We start from the raw sequence: 14,932 nt of genomic DNA, 5'->3' as shown, positions 1-14,932 counted from the left end.
CTTACTTGGCCTACTGCCCCTTTCAAAAAAAAATTACTCAGTGCCCCACTAAAAATCTACTTTCTTTAGCACTTTAATGATTTTTTAAATTTGCATCATTTCAAAAAATATTTTTTGAACTATGCATCTTAAATTTAATAATTTATTGTAAATGTGTGTTTTTTTCCTGCATTGAAATTTTGATGATGCAATATTGCATTATGTAACCACATGGTATCATATTGCAAACAAATCATTACACGCACATATTCCTGTCGATGCATGTTGGACTTCCCAACAATGCATGACACACTCGCCTGCCAACACTTGCTTGTTAACACCTGTTGGTGGACTTGACCACTGATTGGTTATAACTTGCATTTTGTGTGTTTATTTGGAAAGTAATGTAATCACTATGACTTTAACTCTGTTACACAATAGATGAAACATGTACGAACAGTTTTCAAAATTTTCTTACCTTTTCTTCTTTCCTTATGCTTCCATCACCCCTTTATTTTTATTCAACCCCCCCAACTAAACCCAAGATTACTACTGCCCCCCTGAATCATTCCAGCACCCCTTAGGAGGTGGTATCACCCTCTTTGGGAATTTATGAAGCAAATGTCCAAACTGACTTCAAATTTTTTTAAGTTAAAAACATTGGGTATAACTGCATCAACTGAAGCATGACCTATTTAGATAAGACATCAGTGTTCCTTCCCCACCTCTCACGCCCCCCCCAGAAAAAATGACAAGTAGAAAAAAAGCATTAAAAAAAGTAAAATCACCATTTTTCTGCAAAAGTTTAACTGATGTATGGCAGTCACTACAATGAGGAGGCCAAAAAGTGTCAGCAAACACTTGTGCCTGCCAATCATAGGCAGATGGCAGCTAAAGGCAACCCAAGTTTAGAATACAAATGCATTTTTTATACTACAGAAAAGAATGGGAGGAGGTTATAAATAGTATCTCCTCATAAAATAGTAAAAGCCAGTAGAAGTAAAAAGTATTTGGAAATTTGGACAAAATCAAATGAGTCACACTATCCCAAGATAAAATCATTCATACATGAAATAGACAGAAAGTCTAACAAATGGATGGAAATTAGAACAGATTTGAAATCTGTTTGCTTCATCAAGGACAGTAAAACCAGCACACTTGGACCCTAATACCTCTGTCCCCATTGTGCTATATATTAAGAAGTAGAAATGGCACTTGGCAATCAAATTAAGGAAAACATTTGAACTGATCCAGGAAATTACTAAGGAAATACATTTCTGAATCCACTTTTTTCCCTATTTTTGAAAAAAGTTTTTTATTGATGTCTTTGTTTTTTACATCATTGCAATTTCCCCAGAATCTCTCACCCCACCCTCTCAGAAAGCTATCCCATATAACATATAATATTTTTAAAGACAAATAAAAGGAATAGGAAAAAAATCAGCACAACCGAACAATTGAAACAGTCGGAAAAAATGTGCAATATATGCCTCTGGACCTCCCACCTCCACAAAGTGGTGAATTAAGGGTATCCTCTCATATCTCTTCTTTCAAATCATTCTTGATTGTGGTTTTTCCATTTTAATACAATAAAACTTAATTTAAAAACATAAAAACATTTCATCTCTTGGGGTATAAAAACAGACAACAGGCCAGCTTTGTCCATTGGGCCAATAGTTTGCCAACCCCTGGACTCTAGCTTATATGACAGTGCAATTAGGCGGTCTGTCCATTTGAACTATCACATCAGTACATATAATTAAGATAAGCAGTGAAGATGGGCCATGAGCTGGGCCCAGAATTTTTTTTTTAAAGTACTTATTATTGATGCCTTTGGCATTGCTTCAATTACTTGTGGAGGAAAACCTACCCCATTCCCTACACTCCTATCCCCGCTCAAACTTTCTTTTTTAACAAAGATAATTGAACTAAAATAATGAATACAGTGACCACATCAGACAATATATAGGCTATTCTTTCTCAATGGCCCTTTCTCTCTCAGGGATTGGGAGGGAGTTATCTTTCACTATCTCTTCTCCAGGAGCGTCACTGGTTTTACATTTACTCAGGCTAGTTTTCTTTCTGTGATCTCATTTATTTTGTTTTAGTCGTTGCGTATAATATTGCCTAGGTTCTGCACATTTCATTATGCATCAGTTCAAACAAATTGAACTCAGAATTGAACAGGAGGAAGAAAACAAACTGGACTACATTTGGGAAATTGTTTTGTGATTTCAATAATTCTAAGCAGCTTCCTGGCACTGAAATCTTCTTTTTAACATGAAAATTCTCCCAGTGATGCTGTGAAGTTATATATCTCAGAAAGTCACTATCTAAAAAGAATCAGAGTTGTAGGTGACCTCAAGGGTAATGGAGAGATGAATGTTGGTTGCAAGTCAGCTGCAAAATATTTCCAAAAACGATTTAAGCACAACAAATATAATAAGAAAAATCAGCAAGAAAGTATTTGTTAAGAAAAGGAGACTGGTCAGTCATGTGGAAAAAACTAAGATAAAAGAAGGATATCTAACAGTCATGGTGCCCACAAAAAAGTAAAACTCTATGGGAAAAGAGAAGACTTCTTGTACTACTGTAGAGCCTTCATAGAAAATCTGTGAGAGAACTTGGATAAGAATGCTATAGGGTAGGAGCAGCTAGGTGGTGTGATGAATGGAGCACCAGCCCTGGAGTCAGAAGGACCTGAGTTCAAATCTGTCCTCAGACACTTAATATCTGCATGACTCTGGGCAAGTCACTTAACCTTGATTACCTCCCCAAAAAAAGAATCACGCAGTGTGAGCAGATATGGCTGGATTGCTTTGTTTTTTGGGGTTTTTTTTGAGACTGGGTCTTCTATTCTGCCCAGGCTGGAAGTATAGCAGTCACTCATAGTCCCATTTCCAATATTGATTGACACATAAGCTTTAATCTGCTCCATTTCTCCAACCTGCACTAATTCATCCCTCTTTAGGTGGTATTGTGGCGCTCCATTCCTGGGGGCTTACCATATTGGTGCCACACTTAGTGCAGACATCTGGTTGACTTAGTGCTACTGAAGCTCAGAACTCCAGAACTCAAGTTATCCACCAGCTTTATCCTTCCCATCAGTAGAGACTGAAAGGTACACCATCATAGCTGACTATTAAAGTATGAAAATACATGCAGAGTCCTGTGCTGGGCATTAGATGGTAAGGGACCCAGAGAGTAGGAAATCATGATCCATACTCTTAAGGAGCTACAGAAATAGCATCCTTGTCCAAAGATGGTTGGGAACTGTCATCAGATAATATAGGTGTGCTCCAAATATTATGTTTTAAGGTTTGCAAAGCACTTCACTTGCATTAACTTATTTGATTTGTCCTGTTCCCTTCCCCCAATTCATCACCACTACACCCTCCTCCAGAGGAGTAGGATTCCATTAATCAATTGCTTGTTGTATTTGTTATGTGTTTGGCATTTAAAATGCCAATCAAGTTTCTTAGTTGGTTAAAAAAAAAACTTTTTTAGGGGCAGCTAGGTGGTGCAGTGGATACAGCACCGGCCCTGGAGTCAGGAAGACCTGAGTTCAAATCTGACCTCAGACACATAATATTTACTAGCTGTGTGACTGAGGACAAGTCACTTAACCCCCCTCATGCAAAAATTTTTTTTTTTTGGTGAGGCAATCAAGGTTAAGTGACTTGCCCAAGGTCACACAGCTAGAATGTGTCAAGTGTTTGGTCTGAGGCTGGATTTGAACTCAGGTCCTCCTGACTTCAGGGCCAGTGCTCTATCCACTGCGCCACCTAGCTGCCCCTCAAAAAATTTTTTTAAAAAATTTTTTAAACCAGACTCATAGAGATACACGTATATGTAGAGGCACATAATTTATGTAAAGAAACATACCCAAAACATTATTGGGGCAGATTGAATGGGCTACTGTCCTCACCCATGTTCTTCTTCTGTCAGTACTCCTATGGTGGGTACTAGTTCCTTCCAGGGGGTAGGAAATCACCAATTCCCCTCTCCCCTCAAAGTCTCAGATGGCCCAGAAATGTGGTATATGGCTTGGAGTTATTCTCATCACCTACTCAGTGATTGGTGTCTTTCTGCCTAGGTCAGTTTTTGCCTCCCACTTCTGATCCTCCATAGCAATTACTTTGTTCCTCAAAGGGACCGGGCTGTAGCTAGAGATACTGGACTGGACAGAATTTTCCCCAGGAACCCAGTTTTTTATTGAGTTTTCTGGGGCCACCCATGGCTATGTTAGACCCAGGTGCTGCTTTGAGGTTCCCTCCTGGACTGTGTGACAGGATCTCATAGAGCTGTATTCCCTATTAAGCCTAGGCTTGGGTAAGGAGAACTGGAGTGGGAGTGGGAGTTTCTGAGGAACTTAGTAGGGTGCCTTGTGCCAAACCCTCTGGACTATTGCTTGGTGGCACAACCCAAGCCTATTGGCCTACCCCCAAAAACACAGCCAGGGCTCTCACTGACTCATGACTCCAAATCCCAAGGCAAATACTAACTCAATAGGCTTACTACCTGTGTGACCTTGAGGAGGTCACTGCAACTTTCTGAGCCTCAGTTTGTCCTCTATTCACACTGCAGGGTGCGCAATTCCTGGGTACCCGCTTGTCTGTGGCAGCCTCGAATTCTCCAGGGCAGGCTGGCCAAGTCCTCCCCCGCTCTCTGGGACAGGTAATAAACCCTTAATGTTTGCTCTCCCCGGACACCTCTATTCCCACTTTTCTTTTCTCTGTTCCATTCCATCTTGTCTATAAATCTCCCTAGGCCCCTCTAAACTGCCCCAAAAATGTCTACTTCAAGAAGCAGAGATGGGTTTAGGAGTATTTCCAGTGTAACAGAATTCTAGAGTGTCAAAACTAGAATAGGCCTTAGATTCATAGAACCATAGAAGTTCAAAGCTAGAAGGGACCTTAGAGAACAGAACAGAAATTTGAGAACAGAAAGGGATATAAAAGTCATCTGATCTAGGAGTCTTAACCTGGGGTCTATGAAATTTTTAAAAGTATTTTAAGAACTATTTCAATATAATTATTTCCTTGGTAATCCAGGAATTTTATTTTATGGATTTAAAAATATTTTGAGAAGGGATCCATTGAGGATAAAGGTTAAGGACCCCTGGTCTACTCCAGTCTCTCTCATTTTCTAGAGGAGGAAATTAAAGCTCCGAGTGAGGAAAAGATTTGCCCAAGGTCACACATTGAATTAGTGATGAAGCTAGAGCTCAGATCCAAGTCTCTATACTCTAAAAACAGGGTTTTTCTAAATTTCATGATAGATGGTCTCCTATTTGATATGGGGCCCCCACCTAAGGAATATAAATCCCACCATTACCTGTCTTTCTAGATTGATAGCTTGATTCCATTGAGTCCTTGAGAGCCCCCATGCAATAAAAATTCAGAGAGAACCAAGACCAGAGAAGGGAATAACTTTCTCCAGAACACATCCTGAATTAGTGGCAAAGCCAGGACTAGAGCCCAGGTCCCCCATGTCCTCTTTCAGGGTTCTTTCCACTTCAGATACTTCAGACATATATACATTCTAGGCATCTTCCCTTCTGTGTTCCCTCTTCCTTCCATCTACTTTTGACATCTATTTCCTTTAATCTCCCAAGAACAAATTGGTATAGTTGCCAGGACAAGCTGTTTTCCATTATCTGAAGGTCATGAGGAACAAAGAACAGGGGTTTTTTTTTCCATTGGCCCTTATAATACAGAAGTGGGGGGAAGGGAAGGTAAAGGGAGGTGAAAGCTAACAGGGAGGAAGATTTCAGCTCATTGTAAGGAAGGACTTCATAACGAGCTGTCCAGCAGTGCTGTAGGGATAGTATTTCTGAATTGTAATGAGCCTTTTGACAAAGTCACAATATTCTTTTGGATGAAATGAAGAGATATAGCCTAGACAAGAGTACATTCATTTGGGGATGTTTCAGCTGGAAATGAGAAGAAGGCTTGAGCCCAAACCTTAAACACAAGGAGCTTTCTGAACATATTTGAAGGATTGGAGTCATTTTCTGCTTGGTCCTAGAGGGAAGAACGAGGAGTAATGAGTGATGATTACACAGAGGTTTTTGTTTGAGCTCCACAAAATGAAGAGCTTCTTAAAGCTTTCTAGAAATGGAGTATCTTGCCTCCTGAGAATCGTAAGTTATCCCTTACTGGAGATTTTTAAGCAGACGATAGATGGTTTTGTTTCAAGATGTTTTATAAATGGGACTTCAGCTTCTGGTAGGGGTTACATTAGATGACTACTAGAATATTTTCTGGCTCTGACATCCTGTATTCTATAATCATTTTATTTTATTTTTAAGACTGGGTCTCACCATCTTGCCTAGGCTGGAATGCTGGGGCCACTTATGGACCCAATCCTACTACTGATCATCAAGGAAGCTTTGACATCTTCCCTTTCCAACCTGGTCCAGTTGTCCCTTCTTTAGGCAACCTGATTTCTCTCTCTCTCTCTCTCTCTCTCTCTCTCTCTCTCTCTCTCTCTCTCTCTCTCTCTCATCAGATAATGATGCCTAATTTAACACAGAAACCTGATCAGCATAGCCCATAGCAGCTCAGAACTCTGAAGCTCAAGAGATCCATCAGCCTCAGCCTCCCCAGTAGTTGGGATTAGAGCTGTGTGTCACCACAACTGGCTCTATTCTATAACCCCAAGGTACCTCTCGATTCTGGTATTCTTTGTTTCACCAGTGTGTGACATTGAATCACATAGACCTCAGAAGCCAACTCACAACTGACCAAAAACTGTTTCAACAGCAACCCTATTTAAAGCCTTGTGATTATTTAAAGCCTTTGCTAGAAGTCCTCATTCAAGTGAAAAGGAGTCCAGCTCCTTCCAAGGTTGCCCATTCTACTTTTGGATAGCTCTGTTATTTTGGAAGTTGTTCCTTCAGCCTAAATCTGCTTCCAGTTCAATAAATATTGAAGACCAAAAATGTACCAGACATTGTACTAAGCCCTGGGGATACAATTAGTAAAAAACAGAAAAAAAGAAAGAAAGAAAAAAGAAGGAAAGACAGTCCCTGTCCTCAAAGAGCTTACAAACTAAAAAGAGAGATAATACACAAAATGAAGCTGAAAAGGGGAGAGGAAGGGTGAGAAATGAAACACCAAGGTGGGGGGGTGGGGGGGAATCCTCTTCTGTGGAATTGAATCCAGGCAAATCAGCAGATACAGAATAGAATGAGCTGAGAGAGTTCAATTTCTGCACTCTATAAAGGGTGGCAATGGGAGCAGTTTTGTACTCTACCCTCCAGTTTTCCAATCTGAAGGGAGAGGTGGCTGAGGGTGGTTGAGTCAATGAGGGTTTGAATTAGCAGCAAGGTGGTGAGTTTAGTAGTGATGAGCTTGTCCTGGGTGGGGGGGGGAGGGGTAACTTGTTCCTTTTCAATAAATGCAAAGTGGAATGAGCTTAATTACTTCCCTGCAATTTCTGCCTGTTCCTGCTTCCTATTCTGAGGCCAAAAGAGGAATTGTAAACCTTGTTGCAGGTCCTTGGAAGTACAAGGATCTTGCAGATCCTTGAAGCCAGTAATAAGTCCCCCCACCCAAGCCTTCTTTTACCTTAGCTAAACAACCCTTCAACTGGTCCTCAGATGGAGTGATTTCTAGTCTTCTCACCATCTTTATCACCTTCCTCCAGATGCCCTTCAGCTTGTCAATTTCATCTTTAAAATAGGGCAGCCAAAACTGAACATAACATTGTCTAACCAAGGCAAGGTATCATACTTGTGAAATTAAATTTTTTTAACCCAAGTGTAAGGATTTATACTCTAATAAATTTCATCTTATTTGACTGAAGCTATCATTGTAGTCAATAAAAGTCTTTGCATCATTACTCTAGTACTCAGTTTGTTAGCTCTCCTTCCAATCTTTTTATCATTTTCAAATTTGACAGATTACTATCTATGTCTTCAAGTCATTGATTAAAATGTTAAGCAGCACAAGGCCAACATTAGATCCCTGAAAGCTACACAGTAGACCTCCTCCCAAGTTGTCATTCATTCAATTAATCAGTCAAATCAGCAGGCATTGATTAAACACCTAGTATATGCCAAGTACTATTCTAATAATTCCTATTTTTTTTAGTCAATTGGGGTTAAGTGACTTGCCAAGGGTCACACAGCTAGTAAGTGTCAAGTGTTTGGTCTGAGGCTGGTTTTGAACTCAGGTCCTCCTGACTTCAGGACCAGTGTTCTATCCATTGTGCCACCTAGCTACCCCTAATAATTCCTATTTTTAAAGAGCTTACTTGCATTCTAATGGGTAGAACAAGTACATAAGCATATACAAAACAAGTCATTAACAATAATGATAATAATAATAATAATAATAACCAACATTTTCATAGCACTTTACGGTTTGCAAAGTTCCTTACAAATATTATCTCATTTTATCCTACCCTGGAATGTAGGTGCTATTATTATCTTCATTTTACACATGACAAAATTGAATCAGACAGAGGTTAAGTGACTTGCCCATGGCCTCACAGCTAGTAAATGTCTGAAGCTGGATTTGAATTGAGGTCTTTCTAACTCCATTGTACTACCTGGCAGTTAAAAATAAGGTAGTTCTGGTGGGAAGGCACTAGCAATTGGAGGGATGAGAAAAGGCTTCATGACGAAGTTGGTGCTTGAATAGTGTCTAAAAAGAAGAGAGGGATTCTATGAGGCAAAAGTGAGGAAAGAGTATATTCCAGAGCTGGAGAAAAGTCAGTGAAAAAGTATGAGATGTGAAAGGGAGTGCCATGTGTAAAGAGGAGTAAGATCAGTTTGGCTGAACTGGGGGATCTAATGCACAAAAGAAAAGTTGGTGTCAGGTTGTTAAGGGTGTTAAAAGCTAAACAAAATTAAAAGCTAAACATTAAAATTGATGCTGGGCAATAGGGAGCCACTGGAGTTTATTGAGTAGAGAAGTAATGTGATAAGATCTCCACTTAAGAAAAATCATTTGAGCAGCTGTGTAGAGCGTGAACTGAAGTGGAGAAAGACTTGAGGTAGGGATACCAATTAGGAGATTGTTGTAGGCAAGAGATAATGAGTGTTTGAACTGGGGCCATAGCTGTGTGAGTAAAGAGTAAGGTTTGGAAGTGAGAGATGTGGAGAAAGAAATGGCAAAAAAAAAAAACTGGTTGGCTATTTGGGTGTGAGGGAGAGCATGGAATCAAGTATGATGTCAAGATGTCAAATCTGGGAGATTGAAAGAATGATATTGCTTTCAATAGAAATAGAGAAGACTGGAAGAGGGAAGGGCTTGGTTTAGTTTTGGACATGATGAGTTTGACATATCTCTGGGATATCCAGTTTCAAATGTCCAGCAGGTGACTGGTGGCATGGGACTGAAACTCAGGAGGAAGACTGTGCGTGGATGTATAGATCACAGTTATTGGCATAGAGATGACCCTGAGAGCTGAGTTGAGAGAGAGATAGCACCTCGGACAGTGCCTTGGAAAAGACCCATAGTAAGGGAGCATAATATGAATGATAGCCAGCAAAGGAGACTCAAAGGAATGGTCAGACAGGGTAAGAGGAGAACAGGAAGGAGTAATATCATAAAAACCTAGAAAGAAGAAAGTGTCAAGGAGAAGAGGGTGATTAACAGTGGCAAATGCAACAGAAAGACCCAAGAAAGAAGAGAACTAAGATAAGACCATCAGATTGATCCACGACTACTCTTTGCATCTCCCTTTTTACTGCCTACTTAATGATATGATTGTCTAGTGTACATCTTTCCCCTTTATCCATAAAGATAGCAAGGACAGCGAAGTGACACAGTGGTCAGAGTGTTAGACCTAGAGTCAGGAAGACCTGAGTTCAAATCCAGTCTCTGACATTTACTAATTGTGTAACCCCAGGCAAGTCATTTAACTTCTGCCTGCCTCAGTTTCCTCAACTATAAAATGTGAATAATAATAGCACCTAACTCCCAGGGTTGTTGTGAGGATCAAATGAGCTATTTGTAAAATGCTTAGCACAGTGCCTGGCACATAGTAAGCACTTAAGAAATGCTTGTTTCCTTCCCTCCATCAGAGACTCAAATGTTTTGCTGAAGTCTAGATAAACTATGTGTAGCATTCATCTGATTTATTAATGTAGTAACTATCAAAAATGATAATACAATTAGTTGGGCATGACCTATTCTTAATGAAGCCATGCTGGCCTTGCTTGATCACTACTTCCTTTTCCAGATACTCACTAACCATCCCTGTAACATGTTCCAGAATTTTTCTAATAATTGATTTTAGTTCATATTTCCTCTCTGCCTCTTTTAAAAAGTCTGAATTAAAGTGGTCACTCCTATCCAAGGTTTCTATCTTTTCTTTTTCAACCAGTTCACCCTTGTTGGCCATAATCTAGTCCAGAATAGCAGAATCCACTCAAAAGTTGCAAGTACCTCCTTTGCCTTTTGAAAGCTGCAATCATCTTTAAGGAAAGCCAAAAAATTGTTAGCCTTTCTTTTTTTCTTTTAGCAGAGAGAGAGGTCCAACCTGTCAGAAAATTGAAGTCCCCTCTCACTACCATACTATATATCTGGGCCAGAACTTTGATTTGTTACTCCACTTTGCATCTGCTGCTACTCTCCCTGGTTTCAACTCTGTGGAATAAGATGCCCCTCCCAAGACAAGCTCATCACTTCTAATCTGACCATCATGTGGGTAACTCAAACCTTGATTGACACCACCTCTCTCAGCCTCCTCTTCCCTCTGATTGGAGGACTGGGGGTGGGGGTGGGGCAGAGTACCAAACTCCTCCCAGTGCCTTCCTCTATAGAGGGCAGAGCCTGCACTCAGCTCACTGCACTTTGCACGTGCATCTATCTCTGGTTTCAACTACAGGACCAAGATGCCCCTTTAAGGAGTACTCCTTGCCCCCCCCTTTCCTGGCTCCTTTTATGTATTGTCTTCCCCCCACCTCCACCATTAGACTGTAAGTTCCTTGAGGACAGGGAGTATCTTTCTTTTTATTCCTTGCTTAGCATGGTGCCTGGAACTCAGTAGGTGCTTAATAGATATTTATTGGATTAGATTGTTATCTGAATTCTTTATTTATTACCTCCTAGCCAAGTGACAATATCATTTCTTTTTCCTTCTGTTGATCTCCATCCAATATTCTCCACCATGCTATCTCCCTATTTCCTAGATTTCATCATTAGTCCATTGTCCAGTATTCTCTCCTGCCCCAAAACACATACTTTTAAAATCTGTTCTGTTCCTTTTAAGTAAGGTGTAAATTTTCCAGAACTATATTCCAGTCACATATTTCTTTTTCTACCTTTTTTGGACACCTTTCTGGGACAAGTCTGGACCTGTAATTTCATCAGCAGTAAGAAACTCTGAGTGGAGAAAGCAAAGCAGATAGACAGCTATCCTGAAATTTGGAGTCTTTGAAGGTAGCTTGGAGGCAATGAGGGTCACCCAGGGTTGCACTGCCAGTATTCACTAAGACTTAAACTCAGGTCTTCTTGACTAGGAAACTGAATCTCTACTCGCTATGCTATGCTACAGTCATGGTGAGTAGAGATTTCAGTCTCTCTGTGTTAGGTTTTCCATCACTTATTTCCAATTCATTGTACTTTTGTTGATAAACATATGAATCCATGGGTTTTATCACTGGTTCACTTCCTGCATCTTTGTCTCTTATGAATTACTACCCAACTCTATTGAGATTCTTCTTCTCTTGTTATAGTTTCTAGTCTCTATGATACTTAGCTTGGGAAATATACACTGGCAGTTTTTATCATCTTTCCCTCTTTTTAGTTTGAAACCTCCTTAATAAGATCTTCAAGACTCTAGGCAAGTATATTTTTTACCATCCCTCCTTAGGTTCACTCCTTCCCTGGCCAAGAAGAGCTCATCATTCCTACATGAAATCTGAACTTTCTCCTCAGACATTCTTGTGTTAGCCACCGTTCACTTCCAACATTCACTTTTCTCTTCCGAATTCCCTACCGTAAGTTGGCTGTAGAGGGAAAAATAAAACAGCACTTGTGCCCCTAAAGCCTTCACTTTTTTTTTCAATGAGGATTTCATAAACCCTAGCAATGCTTCCTAGGTTCTTCCTGGCAATCTCATTTGTCCCCACATGAATCATCAAAAGTAGGTAGTTGTCATCATTTTTCATAAGTCCTTGGGAGGCTTTCCATCACATCCTCGATATGTAGGTCCTAGAAATACAGCAGATCTCTTTATTGTTAATGTCAAGTTGACAAATAGCTGCCTTGGTACCCCTCAGCAAGGAGTCACCAACTACCATGATTTTTTTTCTTTCTCACATCCTCTCTGGATAACTTTTCCCTGTGCTAACAGGATACACACATTCATCATACCTTGGAATACAAGGTGCTACTTCTTCCTCAAAGAGACTAACTCCCCCTCCACCCTACCCCTATTCCCTACCCCTATCACTTTACAATAATAACATTATATCTGCTACTTAGCTTCAAGTGTTTGGTTAACCTTTTGTCTTCCTTTCTCCTCAGCATCACATTTTTCTACCTTCTCACTTCCTGATACAGGTCAGCCTTCTATTCAGATCCTTTTTCTTCATAGTTTTTCCCTTGATGCCTTTCTTTCATTTTTTCCCCCAAGGAACACTTCATTCTCCCTGTCTTGGGGTTTCTGTTGTGATAATAGACAAAGGAAGGTTTGGAAAAGATTTCTAGTTCCCTGGAGACAGGTACCAACTCAGTTGCTCCTTAGATAATTGTTTTACCAAATACCATTGACCATGAAAAACCTTTCCAGCATTCTAGGGAGGCACAAAGCCCAAAAGAACTCTACCTGTCATTCCTAAAAATGGTTCAAAATAATTGGAGGCCTGGAACAGCAATAAGAGCTAAAGGAAAACCTTGGTCTCATATGATATTCCAGATGTGTTCAGAAATGCCTTCTAATTGAGCCCTAATTCAGCAAGACTGTGTCTAACATGCAGAAATTGAATACAAATCCATTCATTTGTTTGCTCTCCAGCTTTGCTTGCATCTAATAAATAACTACAATTTCACCACTTTCAATTAAAATATTAATTGCTGGAATTTGATTCTAGAATGTCCTCCATTTGTAGCAATAAGATAATTGTTTTCCTAGGTCCAGACAGAAGGCATAAAAGTCCAACTAATCATTCTTTTTGGCTATCAGCATGTGTCTTAATAATAATAATAATAATTACATTATTCTGTGAAGGAGGTAGCAAAAATATTTATCCCCATTTTACAGATGAGAAAACTAAAGTTCAAAGAAAGGAAATGATTTACACAAGGTTACATAGTTAGAAAACAGGAGAGCTGAGACTTGAACTTGGGATTTCTGGTAAGCTATTATGAAATGAACATCAGAATGAGATTCAGGAGACCCAGATTCTAGTCTCAGGTCTGCCAATAACAGGCATTTATTAAGTTCTTAGTATATACCAACCTCTGTGCTAGGCACTGAAGATACAGATATAAAGAATGAAATAATCTCTTCTGGGACTCAGTTTCCTCATCTCCATTCAATAATTGCTGAAGAAACTTTCAGCTGTAAGTTTCTATGATTCTGATTGCTTATTCTCTGAAGCTACCCTAACTAGTACTTGGCAAGGTCAATGAAGTCAGATGTTACTGTCCTCTAATCTCTCTCTCCTCAACACTACTCTCAAAACCCAGGTGTTCAATCTCTTAACTTCCACCACCACCCCCACCACCCCACCAAACTAACAACACCCTCAGACTCTTTCCACTCTGTTTCTGTTACGAAAGAAAATACTTGATTGAATTCAAGTCTCTTTGTTCCCTCTCCCAAGGGGATAAGTGATTTAAGCTCAAACTGGACCCTGGAAATGAAAGGTTTGGTTCATTTCATTTCAAATTCCAGAGAGCAAAGGGAAGAAGAAGGGCCTTCCTATGGTCTCTGGTAGGATGTCTAGCCCTGCACTGAAGGACTGGGGATGGGAGGGAGACAGAACACCTGCAGGAATAATCTCCATGAAGATAGGATTCTCATTCTGAAACTCTCCCTCTGTGGGAGTTTTTTTCACCTTCAAAAAGGTTCCAGGTAAACCTTCTTCTCCCTCATTAAGACTCCCAGGCTCATCCTCTTCACCTTCCATGGGATTCCTGCCCCACATCTTTTCTTTCTTTGGAATTTCAGACCTTCCTCCCTCCATCAGATTCAACTCTAAGGGAGAATGCTTGATGAAAATTCCATTTAACAATAGACAATCAATTCACTTTAACTAAATATTGATTTACTTCCAACAGTATTAATTTCCAGTGCTGCGCAATGGGCAATAGATTCAGGCACTGATTTTTATTAAAACACAAATACCTTTCAACAAGAGAGTAAAGCCACAATCCTAGAATATTGTGATGACTATTTCTTCACTGATTCACTTCTATATGTCTTGCCTTGGATACCTAGGATAGAGGAAAATATAAAGGTACAAACACTCATATGCTTAGTAAAGATGAGTTGGATGAGAATAGCTAACATTTATATAGCACTCACTGTGTGCCAGGAACCATGCTAAATGTTTTACAATTAGTATCTCATTTGCTCTTTACAACAACCCTATTACTACCCCCATTTTACAGATGAGGAAACTAAGCAGAGGTTAAGTGCCCTACCCAAGGACACACCGCTAGTAAGTGTCTGAGGCCATATTTTAATTCAGATCTTCCTTACTCCAGGCCCAACTCTTCATGCACTGTGCCACCTAGCTGCCCTCTGGAAAGATTTGAATTTCAGAGGCAACTCTAGGGAAAATGCTTCATCAGGATAAAAGTCCTGTCTGAAGGATTCTAGACATATCTCTTTTACCTACCTTAAGATTCCAGGAGTTACATTCCTTCATTTGTGTTCAGATAAATCACTAGACACTAAAAACAGGAGAAGCCCTCAAGTAACTTAGTTGGGAAGACAAGACCCAAACTTACCAAAAGTCCCACTTCTCATGGTAACTGGCTGT

General features: G+C 39.9%; 1 protein-coding gene across 2 annotated transcripts in view; it reads left to right on the top strand.

Annotated features, from left to right (window-relative positions):
- The window catches only part of BEGAIN (brain enriched guanylate kinase associated), a 182,460-nt gene that overhangs the window by 81,551 nt on the left and 85,977 nt on the right, over positions 1–14,932 (top strand). For both annotated transcript variants that reach the window (XM_027849271.1, XM_027849270.1), the window contains exon 2: positions 4,567–4,656. In XM_027849271.1, coding sequence (XP_027705072.1) covers positions 4,567–4,656 — 90 coding nt within the window. The remainder of the gene's footprint in view (positions 1–4,566; positions 4,657–14,932) is intronic.

Source organism: Vombatus ursinus, unplaced genomic scaffold, assembly GCF_900497805.2.
Source record: "Vombatus ursinus unplaced genomic scaffold, bare-nosed wombat genome assembly UNPS02007284.1, whole genome shotgun sequence".
NCBI lineage: Eukaryota > Metazoa > Chordata > Mammalia > Diprotodontia > Vombatidae > Vombatus > Vombatus ursinus.
The sequence above is the reverse complement of the archived record's forward strand: the minus strand, read 5'-3'. Positions and strand labels throughout refer to the sequence as shown.